Source organism: Chanos chanos, chromosome 5, assembly GCF_902362185.1.
Source record: "Chanos chanos chromosome 5, fChaCha1.1, whole genome shotgun sequence".
Classification (NCBI taxonomy): Eukaryota; Metazoa; Chordata; class Actinopteri; order Gonorynchiformes; family Chanidae; genus Chanos; species Chanos chanos.
In genome coordinates, this window is record NC_044499.1 from 5950409 (window position 1) to 5972687 (window position 22279).

The window sequence follows — 22279 nt, forward strand, 5'->3', positions numbered from 1 at the left end:
GCGAAAAGTTAAAAATTTCGTGTGAACTGCATGGCTTTACTCGCCTTGATGATTGATCTGTTTTTATTCAGACTACTTTTTACCTTGCGCAAAGAAACAAAAAAAGTCAGGGAAAATGTGATAAATTACAAATATGCAAATTTCTTTCTCTGGCGTTTGTAAGTGTGTCTAGCTGGAAGTGAATAAGGTCTTGCAGTCAGTCTGCGCGCACTCGGGGAGCGAGGACCCCGGGGCGCGGATCAAAGCGTCCTATTCTCTTTTATCCCCGGTATTCTCCTCCAAACGATTTCGATACAATATGTTTCCGTGATGCACGTCATGTGCTTGAGACACAGAACTCGTTGCATCTTAGCTCAATGTGTCGACTGCCTTTTGTTCTGCACGATGGAGTTTGAGAGGAGTTTTCTTCTTTCTCTCTCTCTCTCCAGTTGCCAGGTTCCTAGTGTGTAAAAGCATGCATCATTTTTCACCAGGTCTCGTTTTAATATTCACAAAAGCGAATCTATGAAACAGACCGTTCACTTGCTCACTGGCATGAACTTCACTGCTGTCCAGCTGATCTCTTTTCCTTTTATAAACATTTCGCAGCGGGGATGTATTTGCAAGACAAATGCAGCTGTGAGTCAAGCCACACAAAATACTCCCGTTTCAGTTTAAGAGAGGAGAAATTCAGCTTCTCTGTGATTAATAAAGGGTGTTTAGTGCGATTCAAAACGACGGTTTTGATACCTCTATACCGCTGACAGCTGTTGAACATAAGACCTATGACGTTTCATGTCCCGATAAATGAATAAAATATGGAAATTTAAAGGAGCGATTAAGTTTTAGAAATCCGAGAATCTGCCGAGGTGAACGGAAACTAACCGAAAGAGCAGCTAATTTTACAGAAAAATAAATACATGCAACAAAAAAAATATATACATTAATCTGCATTAAACGCTGTTGTAATTACCACTTTACTCCAATGCGTAGGATTTTCATTAGCTACCCTAGACAACGGTTCTGCTCATAAAAGGTCTCGGTTGTTAGCTCATTGTGTCCAGGCGCTGAATGTAATGTATAGTAAAGGCGAAAATAAAACACTTTGAGAGAACAGCTCTGTGCAATCTTGACCATAAGTTTAGTGTGATTGGCTCCAATGGCCTTGAGCCAGGCTGGGAAAGCTTCCAGCGCTGCCTCCGATTAACCCTCTATGGTGAATCTCTGCTGGAATCCAACACAACCAGTCATTACCATTTATCCACCAACTATTCAAACTAATTAATTTCCAGAGTTCAACCAAAATTCCTGCTTTGTTGTTTTACAGCCTGAGCTTGAAGTCCTGTGAAAGATGTGGTAACTATCTTTAAACCCCCCTCCTGCGTCTGTTTAAGGTAATAATATATATCTGACACCTGATGGCAGTTTCTATGACAACAGGGTTGCTAGCGGGGTTAGCCAACAGTGGTTTCCCTAGTGGGCAGAGCAGAATTCGAAAGTGGTTTAGTGACTTCAGCAATGGACCAGTAGTTGGAGATTACAAGGAATTAAGCCATAATCAGATAATGACTCTAAAAGAGGCCAGCGGCACAGTGCGCAGAGAGAGTCATAACTCAATCACCATCAGTTATAAATGACACAAAGTTAAAGGAGAAAATTGATAATTGATTCTAAGCCTGTCTCTGAGGTCGCGAGGTCTGATGTGATCGGAACTAGCGTAGGACCTCTAAGGAAGTTTGAGGGGGTGAAAAGTCATGTAAAAAAAAATAAGGCAGTGTCTATATAGGGTGTTTAAAAGTTTGCTTTGTGAAAAGGTAAAGATAAAAAAAATTACGCTGCTTACTATCGCATTTTAAAAAATAACAACTCTGTGACTGTGCACATTCAGGCAGTGAGGAATAAAACCAGTCTGAAAAAGGATGTTAATAAACTTTGAAAGCGTGTGAGAGAATTGAAAAAAAAAAAAAAGGAACAGTGAGTTAATCTTGTTAACTACAGGCTCTTTGAAAAAGCACTGTGTGTTCATTATGGTCCATATATTATGCGGTACACACTGTTACTGACATGAGATAGAGTGTGAGAGAAAGACAGAGTGCAGATGTCTACTCTTTGAAGTTTTTTGGGGTTTCTTTTTAATTCTTTGTTTTGTTTTTTTGTTTTGTTTTTTTTCCCCCTTTCCAGTTTGTGTAGTTTTGTTTCATTGACTAAAAAGCTGAAATGAATCAGGGAGCCAGATCCTCATTGTTTCGGCCTCACGGCTATTGAGATCGCTCTTCAAAAAAAGACCGGCATTCCTCCGGTTTTTGTGCTGTACGAGGCATGCGGAAGCCTAAAGAGCATTCTTGGGACTCTCGATGCCATAGCAAAAGAATGCATACAGTTAGTCATGTCTGCCCTCCTCCAGCAGCAAGCTTTCAAAGCTCTTAGGTATGGGCGGGCCAAAGTCACTCAAGCCTAAGTCAATTAAAGTTACTTAATGTCATGATGCTTTGTTGTTTTCATTTGAAGGGAACTGTGAGAGGGTTTCCTTTTTTTTTTTTTTTGCTGGGGGGGGTGGTGAGGGGGTGTAAGTCGGAGGGGGAGAGAATCTAATGAAATTTAATGAAGGTGAACTGAACGCATCTTCCTGTAATCAAACTTTTAAAAGGTGCTAATTTGAGAAAGTTTAAATGATTTCTGCTTTTCTTTTGTCTGTTTGTTTGTTTAGTGTTGTTGTTGTTGTTGTTTCATATACTTAAATCATTAAGGTTGCAGGCCTTGTGTGTGGTTGATGGAATATGGAGTAACCGCCGAGGCTGAATACATGCTAATACTGGGAAGACTATACACGTTTTATCACCATCACTGCATGTGCCCAGCCGCTCACCGCATCTCCTCTAATACAACACAACAGCAAAACTGGATCATTCTCAATGTGTGAACAAACTGATCATGAACACACTTAGTTACAGTACTTTTTTTTTTTTTTTAAATCATTTTAAGTATTACAGTCATGATACAGAACAGGTTTTCCTTGTGAGTACCTGACCCAGCATGCTGGTTTATTTCTTATATTTTATGCTATGCAGACCGATGGTGAACCATAGGTAAAAACTAGCTAAAAACAAAAAATGGAGAACTTTTTTTTTTTTTTAAAGTGTGTTTGTGATATCACTGTGGAGACTCATTGGTGTTGAGAACTGCAGAAGCAGGGTTTTGCCTGTTTGAAGGAAGTGGAAGGGACAGAGGAAGAATCGCACCCAAGTCTTCATCAGTCTCAGCTTCTGCCTCCAAACGGGATTCTGAAATTCAACAGATAACAGGTGTCAGACAATGTCTGCAATTCATGCAGATTCTCTGCAAACTGGGATTCCAGAATTAAAAAGTGTCAAACAGAGAAAGTTTGTGTTTAATGAAGATACAAATTTGGATTCTAGAATTAAACAGAACAGAGCTGTCAATAACAGAACATTTGCCTTTAATGTAGATTCTATAGAAACTGGGATTCTAGAATTAAACAGAAGTGTCAATCAGAGAATGCTTGCATTTAATACAGATTCTAAACAAGCTAGGATCCCTGGATTAAACAGAATACAGCTCTCAGTTAAAGGAAGTTTAATCAAGTCGAAGAGGATGTTTGTCAGCAATAACAGCAATAAAATGTTAAGGCATTTCCCAGTGAAAAGACTGAGTTTTCAAAGCTAGTGCATGATAAAAGTGCTGACTTTTCAAAGCTCATATTACCACAAAACATCTGAGGATTTTTTTTCCCTGCCATATAATGCATTTCCTTGTTGTTACAGACCTATAAATTGTGATGCAGAGCTTTTAACCATCCCAAGTCATTTTTTGTACCAATCAAATGAATGTGAGTCCTGCCTGTGGGAGGGGCGACATGACATTTCTCTGGCCGATTGTAAACAGGTCACGGACCCTCCATAGACACCAAGGCGGTGGGAGGGGGAACTTATCCGCACCGTGTAACCAAATCAAACCAGTGGTTACCCCTTTTCAGCTCTGTGGAATTGCCATAACAATGCCATTCACATAGCAGCGCAGAGGACATGCTCCTTTAGGGCTGCCTCACAGGCTTTTTATCAACCGCAGGGCTTTGTGGCCCACAACACAAGGGCTTTTTTATGATCTCTCAAAGTTGTTTGTTTTCAGTGAGCTTTGATTTCTTGATTTTGTTTTTTTTTTTGGTTTTTTGTTGTTGTTTTTTTTTCTGTGGATTTCTTAAAGCAGGAGCGAAATCGTTAATTAATTTCTTAATGGGTTTATTTATTTCTGTATGTATTTATTTTGATCCAGGGGAGTGGCAAAACGAGAGGAGTTTGAAAGCACAGCTCTGAGCTGCCCTGATGTTGACCTAAGCTTTTCATGTTTCTTGAACACATCAGAATTGCTATTGTTAAGTTTGATTAATTGAGTCTGATAAGTGACCATGAATAAAGATTGTTATAGAGTTTAATGTGGTGGGCCTGGGCCTGTAAATGCCTCATTCACATAGCTCTGTGGCAAAGCATATGGGCCAGACGTATTCATGAACAAAAAAAAAAAAAAAAAAACGGACAAAATTTATTACGCTTTCGTGTCCTAGCAGTTCCTTTCCCTCCTCCTCCTCTTTTCAGTGTCGTTAAGTGACTTTATACCTTTATGTGCTGGTTACATAAAAGGGGAACATTTACACTCCTTAGTTAAAAGTGAAATTTAAACGGTGGTAACATTTGTAAAGTTTTATTGTCAATGTTGTGCGTGTAAAAAAGAAAAAAAAAAAAAAAACCCCTCTGAAGTTCATTAATAAACTTTCAATCATCAAAAATTTAAATACGTTTAAATCTGTCTTCTTTATTTTTTTCTTTTTTCCAAGGTACTGTTTATGTATTCTGAGATCAAACTGATTACGCCGTTCCAGATGATTTAATCGTTTTCACGTTAACGTGAAACGTTACCGTTGACATAATGAGATGTTCTGCGTCTATGGTTGGTAACCTCGTCTCAACGGTCGGTCATCGCCGAGACGTCTAAATAAGCAGACGAAGAGTGAGCAACACGAGGCCAAAATGATTCGGACCAACCTTAGATTAGTGACCCGATGAATAAACACAATCCGCTGTGTGACAACAATGTTTGCTAACTCTTTCCTAATGTCAAGACCCTTCCTGACTGGTGCCTTATCTCCAGCGTCTCAATTACGGGCTGTCATCGGTGATGTATGGAGCAGATTCCCATGCTTTGGTTAAGGGGAGGTTTGACTGAGTGAGAGGGGTCACTGGCCAGGTCCTTTTTCGGGGCTGAGGACCAGTGCCTTTTCAACCCCTGCCGTCCTCCAGCTAGGCCGCCTGTCAGCCGTGTGGACACACTCTAATCTACTGCATTATCGTCCCTCTCTGAACATCTCGCGCGTCACAGGCCAGCCCCGAAGCTACTAAAGTAAACATGAGGTTTGGTCTGGAGAGTCTGAGCAAACAGAGGGAGCAAATATATGTATGATAATCGTATTATAGATGACACTATAATACATACATCGACACCATGGGGCTGACCTGCCCAGGCGTGTGACTTTTAGTGTATACTGATTTGTTTACTCGTCGGTTCCTTGCAAACTGGCGCGACAGTCATATATTTGCAATGCGCTGTTCAGTGGATGTATTGCTGACTTTGAATGACACATAATGCTGATATGTGTTCAAATGGTGTTAGTGCATCTGACCGTACGCCATGCGCTCCATATAGTCTCACATTTTATCTCAGTAGACATCACTGACTAACGCACCGGTCAAACTGCAAAAACAGACAAACACATGTACAAAATTCAGGGTAATCACTCTGGTGAGAAACATAAACGTGCAAGTTTGTAGACGTCAACACAGATAGAAGGGGAGCTAGGGTTCTATATTAGAACCAATGACAGACATCTATTGTCTTTGATTATTGGACGACTTAAACCTTTCAACAGGATGACAGTGTAATCTAACAGATTAATTTGTTTAGCTTCTGTCCATCTGATATTGCCGTCTAAGAGCTTCCATATTGACAAAGGGAATTAAGTCTCCTACTTAACCGCTCTCCCCCTCCCCCCGGCATGGGGGCTAAGCTCATTAGCCTGGATCCAAATTATCAAAAAGTCAATAGCGCGGCAAAAAAAAAGAGAGAGAGAAAGAGAGAGAGAGAGAGAGAGAGAGAGAGAGAGAGATTAAGGGGAGCTTAGCGAGGACAACTCTCTCTCTGTGTCATTTCTGATTCTGTGTTTGGAAAAGATTCTGACAATCAGCAGTGTCAATGTTACGGCCATCTGAGTAATGAGAGTCTGAAGTCTGCTCAGACTAACACAGGCTAAATCAATATGTGAGTCTCTGAAGAAACAGCAGAGATTCGATGCAGAGATGGTACCCACCTGTGACAGACACAAAAATGTCCCAGAATCATTCAATTTGTTCAAGGAACTTTAACCTTTTTGCAGACCATATACGCCATACAAGGAAAAGCTCCACCCTACTGGAGTCATAGAGTTTGATTACTACTCTCCATGGTAGACTTAGAAGGAAAGGATAAGAAACAATTTGTCATTCGTGGTTCAAGTACTGTGTCCACTGGATGTAACCATATTCAAAACAGTTCAAAAATCATTTCATCCCCACCAGGTAAAATGAATGAAATGAAACTTTCCACGGCCTGACCGACCACCAGATGTACGCATCGTTGAAACTAGCTGGAAAGTTCTGAAATGTCGAGGGTACTTTTTACTTCTGTCTTCTTCGATAAAAAAAGGTGCTGCTCTGAAAGCGAACGGGTGCCAAGTGTTCTTATCTACTTTCATTCTTTTGTTTGCCGTGATGATGTGGTTGATCTCTGAGTCTATAACAGTGGCCTCAGGTGGAGAGGCTGTGTAAACTTTATCTGACGGCGAGGTTACTAGCCTGGACGCGGGAGTTCACGTGTGCCTCTCTGGCTCAGGGCACGGACACGCGTAGTCCCAACAGACTTGTCGGTCTTTTGGGGCCCTCCTGCACCTATGCCGGGCTATAAACATGGAACACATATCAGTAGCTTAGTCAAACAAACTGAAAGGATATTCAAGGCTGATATGAATGTTTGCTCACTCACAAGAGGTGTCCCTGCGCCTGGTCTTTTCACACTGCCATCGACCGAATTTCTCCCCTGAAAAGGGCTCGACGTGTCCGTCTGCGAGAGAGAGAGAGAGAGAGAGAGAGAGAGAGAGAGAGAAAGAGATGTCTGGGACCTCTTAGAGGGCATTGCGCAACCCAACTCAACAAAGCATAAAAACACAAACAGGACAAGAGCAAACTCTAGACACTCATCAGGTGGGTTACAGCCTGAACTGGGGGGGGGGGGGTGGGGGAGTGTAACGCTTCTCGGCCCTCTCAGACTCGACGTAGGCTTGTTTATGGTGTGCTTTGTCCACCATAACGTGGGCTTGTTTATGGTGTGCTTTGTCTGGGTGATGGGTGATTTCCGGGCAGGCCCGCCACCCATGCCCTAAGTGAATAAAGTGATCTGAGGTGCATTCGCCCCTGGCACAATAGGGGTGTGGAGAGGAGAGCAAAACAAAAAAAAAAACAAGACAAGCTCAAACTTATGCATATTCATCAGGCATCATCAATTGACGCCCGAGATGAGGAGCTTAATAGGGGTGCACCTGTTAAAGCGTGATCTCGGTTAACCTCTACAGTGTGTGTGTGTGTGTGTGTGTGTGTGTGTGTGTGTGTGTGCGTGCGCGTGTATGCATATGTGTGTATACATGCGTGCATGTGCATGTGTGTGTTTATGCATGTGTGTTTGTGTGTACGTGTGTGCCTGCTGGTGTGTGTGTGTGTGTGCGTGTGCATGTGCATGTGTGTGTCTCTGTGTTCATGTGTGTGTGTGTGTGTGTGTGCACGTGTGTGTGTATGCATGACTGTGTGTATATGTGTGTGTGTGTGTGTGTGTGTGTGTGTGTTTGGGGGGGGGGGGGGGGGGGGGGGGGGGGGGGGGGGGGGGGGGGAGCAGCACAGGTGCAGTTGTCATGGTTGGTAAGAGGGTAAGAGAGTAAAGATCTTGGTCCTCTCACCCTCTACTCTGCACACAAAACAATCGTAATGATTAAATTACCCTCCACTGCCTGCAGCTTAATGATCAAACACTACACACGCCATTCAAATAATGAAATCATAGGCTTTGCTCAGAATCTGATAAGGCTGAAGATGAATCACCTCCCAAATACTGGTAATGACAGTGATAAAGAAAAAAAAAAAAGGTAGCCTGTTGGTCACTGTGACATCTATGAAAGGAGACTTACTGTATAACTGACAGAGGCTTGATGGAGCATGGCTGCTTGTCTCTGTAACATGTGCCGAAGAAACATCTCGTCCTTGATGGTGTGGAAACTTAAATATTACAACGTGAGAAAACAAAAACAAAAACGAAACAAATCAAAAATGACTCTTCTCAAGAGTTAATGACCGAGACAGTGACAGAGCCCAGTCCTGTTGAGGCAGTGTACGTGCACCAAGCTACAGACACTGTGTTACACAGTTTAACACGACCTCAGGAGAGTGCGGGTGCTATACCTCTCCCTCAAAATCTCAAACTTCTTCTCCCACATCTGATTGGTAAGGTCCAACTTCTTTTCAAGCCTTGAAAGAAAAACACAGAGAAAGATACAAATATATGACACAACACTTTGCAAGGTGTCTGAAAACCCTTAATAAAAACTCTTCTAAACTCCCTCTAATACACCAATGAAACAGATTACTCTCATAGTAATGGCCTAGCATTAAACTGGGGTCGAACACTTAGCCAAACGATGCTCGCTGTTGCAGTGAGACACAGTTAGCATAAACGACGCAAAGCTAGCGTAAACGACACAGAGCATGTACCTTATGATTAGCTTTTTCTGCACGGTCTCTGTGTTTCTTAACTCGTGCAGCTTTTGCAGCAAATCCGTCTCTTCGCTTAATTGCTGAGAGAAAAAGAGCAGTTGGTGACGATCGAGGACACACAGTGAATGTGTGGCATTTTTTTCTGAACGTTTCACTAACCGAATGTTAATAAAAAAAAAAAAAAAAAAAAAGAAGCGCGTGAGAAAACGGGACCTCTGACGCCGTAGACGGATGAGTTTACCTCTCTCCCTGTGGCCGCCTGCGCTTTCATAGCGGCCTCTTGTGCGAGAACCACCTCTTTCTGTCTTTCTTTCTCTGCTTGTCTTTGCTCCTTATACTTCTTTTCCACCGCTAGTTGCTGCAGACACAGAAAAAAAGAAAAGAAAAAAAGGGAAATTGTGTTTTGTTTGTAAACCATGAAAACGCAATGCCTAATTAAGTTTCTTATGCGTTATTTCACCTCTGCTATTAAACTGTTTTAAGAGGTACTTTTTTTTGTTTAAGTATTGTTTAAAAATCATTGTTTTCTTCACGGTCTGAATGCAAAGTCTCTGCCAACAGGTCTAGAGGAACTTATTGTCTTTTTGGAAGGTCAGTGGCCAAAAAAAGGATTGAAACTGGCTTTCCTGCCCCATCTGTTGTCTTCTTTTTTTTTTTTTTTTCTTTTTTAAAATCTGTTCTCAAACATGATTTAAATGAAGAGCACACATTCTGCGTGTCATTATATCATTCCAGGGCTGACAAAAGGTTGTCTTAATGCCAAATGTCCATTTGGTGTGGCATGTCCAATCAAGGCCTGACCCAGCTTTGTGAAACGTCATGTTGGGCTGATTGAGTGCGCATGTTCACAGAAGTGTGAAGGTCAGGTCAACGCAGGTCAGCTCGGACATCCTCTCCTCCTGCAGCAGACTCCAAAAAAAAAAGAAGGGCTAACAGAATGTGGGAGTTCTTTGGGGTTTTTCTATTTCTTTCTTTCTTTCTTTCTTTCTTTCTTTCTTTCTTTCTTTCTTTCTTTCTTTCTTTCTCTCCTCATAGTTCTTTGGATTTTGAATTTGTTAGTCTAACCCAACACAGAAAAGGGCATCAGGCTGGGCTTTTTTTTTTATTATTATTATTATTTCTTTCAAGTAAGAAAAAAAAAGAAAAAGAAGGAATTTCCTTGCTGCCCAAAGACCTGTTGACTGTAATAGACATAGGTGTTTATGTGTAGTGATAAGATACTCACAGCTCTAGATGAACATAAGAGCAGTTACTGAATGGTGATACAAATTAAGCCTGGTTAGCCTTCACCATGTTTGGTCAAATTAAGCCTGGTTAACCTTCACCGTGTTTGGTCAAATTAAGCCTGGTTAACATTCACTGTGTTTGGTCATTCCCTTCCAGAACAGGACTCATTTTTCAATATCTCCACACAGATTTGCAATTTACAATTTACAATTTTGTTATTTGGCAGACGCTTTTAGACACAACTTACAATCAGTGCATCAGTCGGATTTCTAATGCCTCATGAGCAGAGATCACAATAAGACTGAGCGTCAATTTACCCCTTCGTATTGCGCCCCTGGAATACTTTCACAAACACAGATACAAGACAAGGGGTTTTTTTTTGTTTTGTTCTGTTTTTTGTTTTTTTAAGGAAAGGGAGGTTAGGCAGTGGGGGACAGGTGGGTTCTAAAGAGGTGGGTTTTTAGTTTCCTGCGGAAGATGGTAAGAGATTCCGCAGTCCTAACTGCATGAGATTTGCTGGTTGTCTTTTCAGTGCAAACTGATCAGAAAAACTTGGCAAAATATATATGTGTGTGTTAGGTTTGCACACTGCTCAGAATCGGTGCCTTAAACAGCATTGATGTGAATGCTCAGGTTAAGTCTCTGCTCAGAATCGGTGCCTTAAACAGCATTAATATGAACACTCAAATTTAGTTCCTGGCTTGGGCTGACGACAGGCCAAAGGCACGTGCCAGATAAGGCTGGTGCCTGGACACAGAAAGAAGGAGAGAGAGAGAGAGAGAGAGAGAGAGAGAGAGAGAGAGAGAGAGAGAGAAAACAGATAAGAGACACTGGTTTCCATAATGGACAGGCTCTACAGTGGCCGGCCGTATTGTGGAGGGACCCTTTATGAAGTGGACTTTAAACTGGGCCTATTGTCCGCACTCATTCAACGGCACCCCTTCACCCACTCCAACACATCGCCGTGTTGTGTCAGCTGCATGCCGCATTCCACCCGCTCCCAGCAATCGAGCAGGAACGCCGGGCCGTCACGACGACCGTCTCTATGCGGTCAGCGTGTTGACAGAGTCATCGCCAGCTCCCCCTCACCCCCCCCCCTCCCCCTTCCCAACCCCACCTCTACCCATCCTGCCCTCCCCCCCTCCCTTCCCGAGCCAGTTCCCTCACGCTCCCTTGACAAGGCATGAATGGTCCGGGGAGACATAAAGAGAGAAAGAGAGAGTGGAGTATGAATGATTAGCATCCAGGCCATTCTGATAGAGAACACTCAACGGGGGCCAACAGATAATGCAGCATCTGGGAATCAATATCAACTGATAAAAAAAAAAAAAAGGGGAAATGGATGAGAAGGCTGTGTCTTTTTTTTTGTTGTTGATCGTAGGCATATGCTTTATAAGGGAGATATCTGGCCGCGACTGTGCCAAGTAATAAATACAAAACGGATCCAGTGTAGAATGGATATACAGGTGTTCTGCTACGAAGAGCTAGCGGTCTCAGTGCATCAGATGTGTTTTAGATGACAAGGAAGTTGTGTGATCTTCACATCTGCGTCTTTAAATCAGGGGAGGGGAGAAAAAAAAAAAAAAAAGAGAAGTTATCAGGAGGCCAGAGCGGTTGATGAATATAGGCCACTGTTGTCCAGGGTTGTATTTTAACTTTAGTTTTTGGTGAAAATCAATACATATGAGAGTCATCTGTGAGCCTTATCCACTCTCTTTGCTCTCTGACTCTCGTGTCTGCGCTGATGAGGAAACCGTCCTTCGGCCAAGAGGCCAAGACCTTTAAACATCCGCCTGAAGATAGCTCTCGACCTGCATTTAGGTGCAGCCGGTCTGTGCCGTAACTTAACTAGGTACCGTGCCATTCTTTGCACAGTAACATCTGCCCGAAAACTCACCTCGCTCTTGTGGGATTTCTCAATGCTTTCAATTTCCTTCTCCATTTTTTGCTGCAGTTCTTTTATCTGTGAGGGGAAACACAAAACCACATATTTAACATCAGGCATTTTGCCAATTCTGTGAAGGGGCTGTTGCTAGATTGAACAAACAAGCAGGAGCGGGCATGGTTTGGTTCCCTTAAGGAAGGTCCCGGAATGACAGAACGTTGCTCTGTGAAAGCTCTGTGGGCTGTGGATTTGAGTGACAGTAACTGTGGCATCCCCAGAGGCAGTGTGGGAGGACAGTAGGAGTAAGCCCCCTATACAAGACTCATTGACAGGCTGCACCTGCAAACACACAGCTCCGTCACAGGTTCTGAGTTCATCTCTCAGCCAGAGACAACACACGGCACAACAAAGCCAACGCTTTGGACCGAGTCCAGTTTAATTGACGGTATTTTGTCATACTGGCTGACAACTGTGAATAGTGAAAACAGGCCTGAATAAACTATACCATAAATTGATGCAAATTCATATTGCAATAGAACGGCTGGTGAGCCGTTTCTTTTGAAAGTTCTAATTTAGAAAATGTGATTGAGACAATGTTCTACATATGAACAGTTTTATACAGAAGAGGGATAAAGGCTTTACGCATCAGTCATACACGGATTGCAATTATTCGTTCTCGAAACATCCCTTACGTGATTCCATTTTTTTCATTTCTTTATGAAACGATTCTCCCCTTCTTCTTTTGTTTTAGACCGGCTTTATCCAGTAGCGTGGCTGACCTGTGCAGCAGTGTGGTGGTTTAGCGTTCAGGCTGTCGTCTTTTCACAGAGCTAACTGAACGTCCAGCTGAGCTTTATGCTAAACGGGGGTCTGAGCCCCGGGCCGTGTTTACCCCTTGCACCCCCGCCCTCCGGCTATGGAAACACATTCTCCATACCACTGATTACAGACACCAAATCTGATTCTCTTTTCCTTTTTTCCCTCTCACATTTTTTTTTTTTCATAACCAAAACAGTAGCCCTTAACACTGAGTTTACCAGTCGCAAAACACAAAAAAAGCTCTCAAACAATAGGGAGCCAATTGAAAAGGAGGAGAGGACCTGAGTTGCTACACTAAATATGTGTGTTCTAAATTGACATTACAGTGGTCTTTATTGGTGGTTTGGTCCTCATATTGGTGGAAGTCCTCATAGAAGGTCTCAGGCCACCATCTGTTCCTGGACCATTCACCTCTCTAACCATCTTCAGATGTTTTGTGTCCTCACAGGAACACAGAACAGCAAGGGACAAGGAAAAACACACTATCACTCTCTAACTAGCATGGTTTTCTGTTCTGCCGCGCACAGCCTCAGACAAAAAGAAAACAATATCCCACGCGTAATGAGCTCTTTGCTTGAGAGGGTGTATGGAATAAAAATGATAACTGGGAACCACAAAAATCTGAAAGTGTTTTTAATAATCTTTTCTTCCCTTCTTTCTTTCTTTTTTTTTTTTTTTTTACTGGGGTTTAAAAATGAATTGCCAGCATCGTTTTAAACATCGTTCCTGAATTGCAAAGGCGTCCCCTTTTCTGTGTTTAATCTCTGTTTCATTGCAGGCTGACAATTAAACAATATGGAAGGCTAGGGGTAAATAATGAGAGAAGCCTATGTTGCAAACAAGTTATCACAATACCAAACATCTGTGGTGTATGATCATTCACTGGGCTGAAGAGTCGTGTTCAATATGAGCGTTTAATTACAGGGTAAATTATGCCAGCTTGAGAGGACTCTCGCTGGTGGTTTCCCGGCAACCCTGCCAGGTCAGTGGGAGTCTTTTAACCTTGTGTGAGTCTGTGTGGTCAAATTCAAAGAGTGAGTCTGACAGACCCTTTCACAACAGGCCCTGCGTTCATATTTTAATTTCAGTCTTTGTAAAGAGAGAAATTCACTTAGTTCAGGATTGTCGCGAGCAATCAACTGTCAATTCATTGAGACTTTTCTTTTTTTCTTTTTTGGTCAGTTTAACAGATAAGCGACACTTAAGTGAATATTCAGTCGGGAGTCGAAGTTGCGAACAGCCGTGAATGGCACGTAACATGATATGTATTTACAACACAAGCTCATTATGTTCATTGGTTAAGTAAGTGAATTAACAGGCAAACATGTGATGTGATGACAGATGAATAGAGGAAATCGTTCCAAAATGGAGCTGATTCAAAATGTCAGACAAAGAGCTGTGACCAAATGGCCTATTACAAAAAAAAACTCAGCGCTTTAGACACTGGCATGAATTCACCACCACACACTTCTGTTACACACACACACACACACACATTTTTATCTTTATGGGCACAATAACAATCAATAAAACAATGCCCGGTTGACACGTACGAATGCGTTTCCCTTGTGTTCCATACGCCAAATATTTGGTCAGAATAAGGCTTATTACCATATCGGCAGCTTCTCTTGACAGTGTCTGATAAAACGCCATAAAACCATCTAGAGCGGTCTCCGCTCACCCACCAGTTGCTGTGAACTGGTGAACATTCTGCAATTCTCTCTACTGGCATTCGCCCCCCCCCCCGCTGACAATGCTAACAAGAGTCTTATGCTGTGTAGAAATCTGATGGAAAACTCGAGCACCGTTTTAATCTAACATATGTTGCCATATTTGTCTATGTGGTCACACAGAAAACAGCTGGGAGAGAAGATAATTATTTCCTGGTCGAATACTGATTGAAAAAAGGTTACGCTTTTCCCCCCAGTATGCTAAGTGTTGGGGAACAAACCAGGAAATATAAGAAAAGATACACCAGTAAGAAAAACTAACCAACTTACTCAACAAAAATAATTAATCTAGTATTAAATCTCACGAAGACATTAAAAAAAAAAAGCGTATAATATACATTATGGCCTTTACCTTTTTCTTACCACTCTCCCTCTCGAGATGAAGCTGTGCTTTCAGGAGATCACTGTCATTGGTTAACTGAAAATAAAGAAATTGTCACCGTATGTTTTAGAGAAAAACAGACATGCTGAGTTTTAATGTTTTGCGATGTTCTTATGAGGTGAATTGACCGACCTTTTGAAAGGCCTTTTTATCCTCCTCAGCCTTTGATTTCAGCTGCTGTACATTCAGAGCTGCCATCGACAAACACACACACACACACAGAGAGGGGGGGGGGGGGGGGTGTGAGTTTGTGTGCATGTGTGCGTGTGTGCATGCGCATGGGCATGCGCACATGCGTGTGTGTGTGTGTGTGTGTGTGTTTGTGTGTGTGGGTGAGTGAGTGAAAGAGATAGAGATGGAAACAAAGATGGAAAAGCAGTGAGCCAGTGAAAATAATACGTGATTCTCTGATAACACAAAATTTCCACTTAGCAGGGTAGAGAGCACATTAGCTGGGGGAGGGGTTGGTGGCGTGGGGGCTTATGACCTCATATCTACAGGTCTTTGATCATCTTCTCAGACTCTTCTAGTCAGTTCGTCTGAAAGTCTTAGTGGCCTAAGTTTGGCCAAAGGTCATTCTAAGGCCCGTGACCCTACTCATCGTCCATGACGTGTCCCCCGTCACACCCAGTATTCTCCTGACCCAGTCCACACACACACACACACACACACACACACACACCATATACTGACCAGTAAGTTCAAGGGCCAAGTGTGTTGTTTGCGCTCAGTCTCTTTATTTCTATTTGTGGAATCAGGAGGACAGCCCTTTAAAGTTAGTCACAGCTCATACAAAACCTTTTAGCAGGTGACGCTTTAGCTCTCTGAGTCAGATTCGATAAAAGAAGAAGATGTTCCATTGTGGCCAGCAACGCGCCGCACATTAAACGCTTTTTTTCTTTTCTTTTCTTTTTTTTGGCCCATGCGACTGTTTTGCGTTTGAATTTCAGAGATGAGGTCGTGATGCTGGTCGGTGGCAGTTGATGTACCCTGGGGAAGGTGTTCAGATGGTGTACAATGTCACGTAAGCAGTGAATAAACATCAGTGACAGAGATAAAAAAGAAAAAAAAAAAAAAGAGAGAGAGAGAGACTGACCCTTTAAAATACACCTGTCTGCTGTTTACTTACTCCTGAAGAACTCCCACACACTTCAGCATGACAGCCAGTGTAACAAGTCCTCAAATATTGCACTATGAGTGTAAACTGTCCCTGGGTGTTAGGAGCACTCACTGTATGAATGAGACTTTCCATAACTACAAGGGTCTGTAATTATCACTGCACTGAGTGGTCACTTGAAAAAAAAAAAATAAATAAAATAAAATAAAATAAAAGTTCATTAAATTTATTTTCATTAGAAGACTTTTTAGTAAAAACCAATGTTTTCATGCAACCCTGACACAGGCTAGTGGAGATGAATCATTTTGGATCTTATTATTTAGAGTGGATCTGCAGTGTTTTGCTGCACTGAATTACGAAATAAAGCATCGTTCAAAACATACTGAAGGTCTTGTGGGATGTTTGTTAGAATAATAAAACAGACAAACGAACAAACAAATAAATAAACAAACACACACACAAACACACACGCGCAGCAAAAAAAAAACAAAAAAAAACAAAACAATACCTAAGTCCTCCAACTCAGCCTCTTTGCTGTCCAGGTCTAAGTGGATCTGATCCATCTCGACGTGAAGAGAGTCGATTTTATCTTTCAGTCTCCTATTCTCTTCCCTCAGCCATTCTTTTTCAGCATCCTCTTCTCCCTCTGAGTTGTTCTGAAAAATGACATAAGTCGCTTTTTTTTTTTCTTCTTTTTCACTTTTTCTTTTCACTTTTACTCCAGGAAACAAAAGCCATGGTTCTCAAGCTGCGTGGCAAATATGAACGCCATTCAGAAACAAAGCAATCGTACAAGTTTCTGCCTCCTACCACCCCCCCACACCCCCGAATGATAAAAAGAGACACACACAAAAAAAAGTTTTTGTTTTTTTTTTTCTTTCAGACACCCCCCCCCCCCCAAATCCCCCTTTGCCCCCCCCCCCCCCCTCCTCCTCCCTTTGCCCGGAAGAAAGAAGGCAGTACATTACATACAAAGGCCATAATTCACGGGGACATTTTTATTGACAGGGATAAAAACGTATCATACTGTTTGTATGCCTCTGTCATTCAGGTCAGTTTACTCTGGAAGTCTAAGAAGGCAGCTGGAGCTTTTCCACCCACGGACCGGGCCCTGATTTCTAACAAGCGTTGCCTGGAACCAAGCAAGGCTGGTGGTAGTTGGGGGCAAAAAGAAGTGAAGAGTTAGTGGGTGGGTGGGTGGGTGGGTGGGTAGGTGGAGAGTCTAGAGAGGGGGAGAAGGAAGAGGAGGGGGGTTGATGAGCTGGGAGGGGGTGGGGGGGGGGGTTCTTGGGGGGGGCTGCTTGTTGCCTTTGTGCTGAGTCCCCAGCGGCAGATCTTGCCAGTGTCACAAGGATCACATCACATGTCAGGGAGCTGAGGTTTGGCAGACTGGGAGCAGCATGGAGCTCATCAGGTCCCTGTGATGGCCACTCACCCGGCCCTTTCTCGCTCTTCTGCCTTTCGCTGCAGCCATTCACCGCCCCCCCCCCCCGACATTAAACAGGGCTTTTGCATGCCTGTCACACTTAAGCCTGTGCAGGCGTTCAAAGGCTTTCAAAGCTTTTTCCAGTTTTTCTTTTTTTTTTCTTTCTTTTTCTTTTTCTTTTCTTTCTCTCTTTCTTGTTTTGTTTTTCCTTCCTCTTTCAAGCTAAACACAGACAGCATTTTGTATACTGTGATCATTAAAAAAAAAAAAAGTCTTCCGTCTGAGATGATGCAGTAACTACATGATGTGGGTTGAATGATATGCGATCCACTGATCTTTAAACAACATGCACAAACGCTGAAGTGTGAAGACACACACACTTGGCTGAGCTCAGTACTGCATATGGTTGGCTGTTGTGGATCACAGATGAAATACCCTATGAGAAGCCATGTGCTGAGGCCCTGACTCTTTGACTGTGACGGCGTAAGACGGTCGTCTTTGTCATGGACCAGAGGATCCCTCTATAGCTCTATCAGGTCTCCAGCACTAATAAGAGTGGGCATCCACTCCTTCAGCTGTGTCTGGTCCTGGCGTAGAGAGACAGATGACTCCGAGCCAAGCGCCACCCTGCCACGACCACACTACTGTGCCACATCACCCAAACATCATATTGCCCAAACATCCGATGCCCCATTTCTCTTCCTCCCTCTCTCTCTCTCTGTCTCTCTCTATCTCTCTCTCTCTCTCTCTCTCTATCTATTTATCTCTCTCTCTCTCTCTCTCTAGTTCCATCTCCGTCATTTCCTCTCTCTTTCTTTCTCCTTCCCTTTTGCAGTTTTGCAGAGTCAATAGCCCTAAAAGAGTACTGAATGAGTAGACCACAGACCACAGAGTACACCACAGAGGAAATTTTCATCTGTTCTTGTCAAATGTCCAACTTCTACACACTGTCCAAGAGTCTCTCTCTCTCTCTCTCTCTCTCTTTCACACAAACACACACACACACCTTCCCCCACCTCTCTACCTCTATATCCTACAGCTCTGGCTCCACCAACTGCTACAGAGTAGAATTACAGGTGATTAACCATGCGCTTCTCCTGTAGCCATGAGAGCTCTCATTAACACAAAAAACAAAGGGCCAGTTCTGTCGAGCTGCACTCATCTGTTACACTTTGAGTGGCAGGTTTTGTATAGGCTCTCTCGTTGCCATCTGCCTCCACAGGCAGGCTCTTCAGTTGGAGAGAACACACACACACACACACACACACAGTGGAGGCCGGGAAGACCTTTTAGAGGGAGCCAGAGGGATATGACACCTCACCTTATGGCACCTCAGACCTCTTCACTGTAGCTCTTGTACCAGCTTCAGGTGGACACACAGAAAAGACTAATGAGACACTGGTTTTATAGTCTGAGACACAAGGACATGTCTGCTTTGGATGTAGGACTAGACTTCTACCCAATTCCCTTTGACCCTGAGAAAAGCCGGCACTAAAGAAGGTATTAAAGTCTCGTTTACGGTTTCTATTACTGTTACCAATACGGTATCAAAACCACTTGTTACACAGTATGCAAGCTACGGATATTTATGCTAAATAGGACAAATCTTAAGCCATTGTTATTCTTGAGAATCATGAAATTGTAGCCGTTTAAATACCAAAAAAGAGAAGGGACACGCCGAATTAAAATTATTTTAATGAAAAATAAAAAAGTGGTCACTCAGTAAAATGTTTTGGAGTCCATTTTTTTGTGTTTGTTTTTTCTTGCCACTTTTTAAGCATATGATTCAGTCCAACATCAAGGCGTCAATATGGCCTTTTATGTTGTTGTTGTTGTTGTTGTTGTTGTTGTTGAACAATAATTCCATTACATGTCCTCAATCTCTGAAGTTCATGGATTCATTCATACTAACAAAACACAGACTATAGCCGTGAACACTGTCAGATGCTCAATTTAGTTTGACTATTTGGAGCCGCAGATGACAAGCATATGTTGTGAACTGTTTTAGAGATGTGTTCATTAAATGGCAATCTATTATTGTGGTGTGTGTGTGTGTGTGTGTGTGCCTGTGCCTGTGCCTGAGTGTGTGTGCACACGTGCGCGTGCATGTGTGTGTGTGTGTGTGTGTGTGTGATTTACTGGGCAATTTCAAGCTATTCTAAATATATTAAAATCAATTTAGTCTTAAATTAGCCACTAACTGAGTAATTTAGTTAGGTGGCCAAGGAGGCTGCAGGGAATACATGGAAGATGCATTGAGAACTGCAGATGCATCGCTGAAAGTAGCTAAAGAAGAAAAAAAGTGTGTGCAGATCATGTGACGATGAGAAACTGGATAGCACACCCCTGATTTGTCATTTATCAACAAGCCTAACATAAGACATCCCTTCGGATAACTTGTTTTAAGAATGCCTGTGTAACTCGCTCCGCGTTGTGTTTACCACTGGGCTTGAACCGGCGACCTTGGGGATGGGAGGCGGGCATGCTAGCAAGGAGGCTTAAACCTATGGGCACTAGTGCCAGTCGCTAGTACGCCTCTTAAGGTGTCGGGGGAGTGAGGTATACTCACTGCACAGCACTCTACTCGCTGGCTACCGTCACACTACTATCTCTCTTCACTCTTTCAAGCTAATCTTAGTCATTCCACTCTTAGTCAGCCCCACCTCTCTGTGAGGTTGAACCGTATGTAGACACTTCTGCGGATGCTCCGCATTAAGATGCTCTTCAGAAACATCACTTCTACGTCACTGTGTAGTTTTACCTTTGTGTGTGTCGTTACCTGGGTGAGTAATTTCTCCTCATACTCTTTTATCTGTTCCATCAGAGACTCGATCTGCAGATCCTTCTCCTGAATCTCGCCCACCATGTCCCTCGTTCTAATCTTCTCGCTCTGGGTGACCTCCACCGTTTCTCCTTTATCCCTCTGCTAATTAAAGAGGAAAACGCGCAAAACGCATCCGTCAGTTATTACGTTGGCGGTCGACTTATCTCAGCCTAAGAGTGTATTATCTAAATAAAAAGAAAGAAAGAAAGAAAGAAAGAAAGAAAACAGTGCTAGTTACTCTTATTTCTCACATATCTTACCATATAGTTGGCTCTGACCACTTGTATAGCTTGTGAAAGCTGTTGTTTGTAACTTGCTCGCAGAACAGACACTTTCTGAAGAGACAAACAGAAAGATAATACACAATATTTAAAGCATAAAAGTAGTCTGAACTCATTTCAAAGCCTTAATAAAGGAGATGCATGTGTCAGTGTGTTTCAGACCTCCTTGTGGTGATGCTCCAAGCTCTTTAGCTTGCTGCAAATTTTTTCGTAGAGAGATTCGGCCTCTTGTTGTAGTCTGGCCTCATTCTGAGCCAGTATAAACTTTACTTTACTCATTAACTCTTTCCTGAGGATCTCCATACTCTAAACAAAGACGGAATAATAAAGACACGAGCAAGAACCACAAGACAAATAACAGCAAAGTGGGGAGTAAAACTGTATTGTATTCTGTTGTATTTCACAGTAAAAACACAACAACATTTAGTGAGACAGCACAAAACTGAGGTGAGCTTCGGGTTGCATTTCCAGGGCTTTGGATACAGCAGAAGAAGTAGAAAAAAAGATTCCACCAGGAAGAGACTATCCCAAATAATGAACTGGACAATATTTTGGGTCCACTGAAAGCTAAGATCATCCTTAATTATGCGTGTAGAAGAAAAGCATTCAAAACGCTGCAAGCCTGCCAATCAATTTGTTTAACTCTGTGTGCCAGAGGACTCAGGAACACTCTCTGTGAAGGCACTGTTCGTCACCACAAAGCCTCCATATGCCGTCTCAGCAGGCGACCTAGGCGGCCGAAGGGCCAGCCACTCAGCGCTAAAGTCAGTGGAATCTTGAACTAATGAGATAAAAGGCCAACAGCATGAATGAATTCACACAGCAAATCTAGTGGAATGCACTGACAGAGAGTGTCAACTTTCTCTGGGGCTCTTTTCGAGGGAAGGAAGCCTCCCGATTAGGAAAAAAAAAAAAAGAAAGAAAGAAAGAAAGAAAAGAAGAAGAGGAAGAAGAACAGAAACCTCTAAAGTGTCTGTAAATTCTACAATGATCTGTATCACATAATGTAGAAGAGTTGTTAAACCCTATATAAACCAAGGAATCTGTTGGAAAGTCTCTTGCAAGAGCAGTTTGTGTAGAGGTGCTGTCATACCGTCGTGAGTTGCGCAGTGGTCTCAGAGAGCAGCTTGATTGTTGGCAATTCTTCCACATCAGTCTGGGTACAAACATCATTGTGAAGGAATGGGGCCCACAGCTGATTTCCTAATGAATACCTAAGTCGATATACAGAGCAACGCATGAATTCGTGATGGGGAATACGTTATATCAATGGAGAATTAAGCTAGGGCAAAGCAAGTGGCGACTGCAGCTGAAATATGGCACACCATTGTCATTAAGTCAAATACCGGTACATAAAGTCCTAAATCAGCTTAGCGTCACCTTAGCATGACTTAGATGACAGGAACTTAAGTTAACGCTAGCTAATGGCTTGCGTGCCTTCCGCGACAATGTAAAGGTAACACACGTAGACCGATTTACCTCAGAATTTCCCCAGCTTCTTTTGAAAAAAGATATTCCTCCTCTTCATCTACAAACAAACTGTGTCGTTTTTCGATTAGGTTCATGATTCTGCGGAGAAATAAATATGTCACCTGACCTAGAAAAACAAAGATATCTAGTTAACTCCCACAGATTTGTTACCACAATCAGCAAAGGCGTGAACTGGTTGCTATGGCAACTTTTAGCCACAAAGGAACTCTAAACTGAGCGTGAGTCTGAACTTTAGCTCTGACGTCAGATGCGATTTT

The 22279-nt window shown here is 42.7% G+C and overlaps 1 protein-coding gene across 1 annotated transcript; it reads right to left on the minus strand.

Moving 5' to 3' along the window:
* Positions 1-3129: 3129 nt before the first annotated feature.
* c5h10orf67 (chromosome 5 C10orf67 homolog) lies at positions 3130-21771 on the minus strand. Its single transcript, XM_030773540.1, has 14 exons — positions 21625-21771; positions 20694-20837; positions 20511-20585; positions 20206-20349; positions 16509-16656; positions 15016-15074; positions 14854-14919; positions 11965-12030; positions 9082-9198; positions 8838-8920; positions 8529-8594; positions 8258-8345; positions 6879-6981; positions 3130-3260 (listed from the first exon to the last, which is right to left on the minus strand). Exons 1-14 carry the CDS (start codon positions 21769-21771, stop codon positions 3130-3132), a joined length of 1437 nt encoding a protein of 478 aa, XP_030629400.1.
* Positions 21772-22279: the final 508 nt, after the last annotated feature.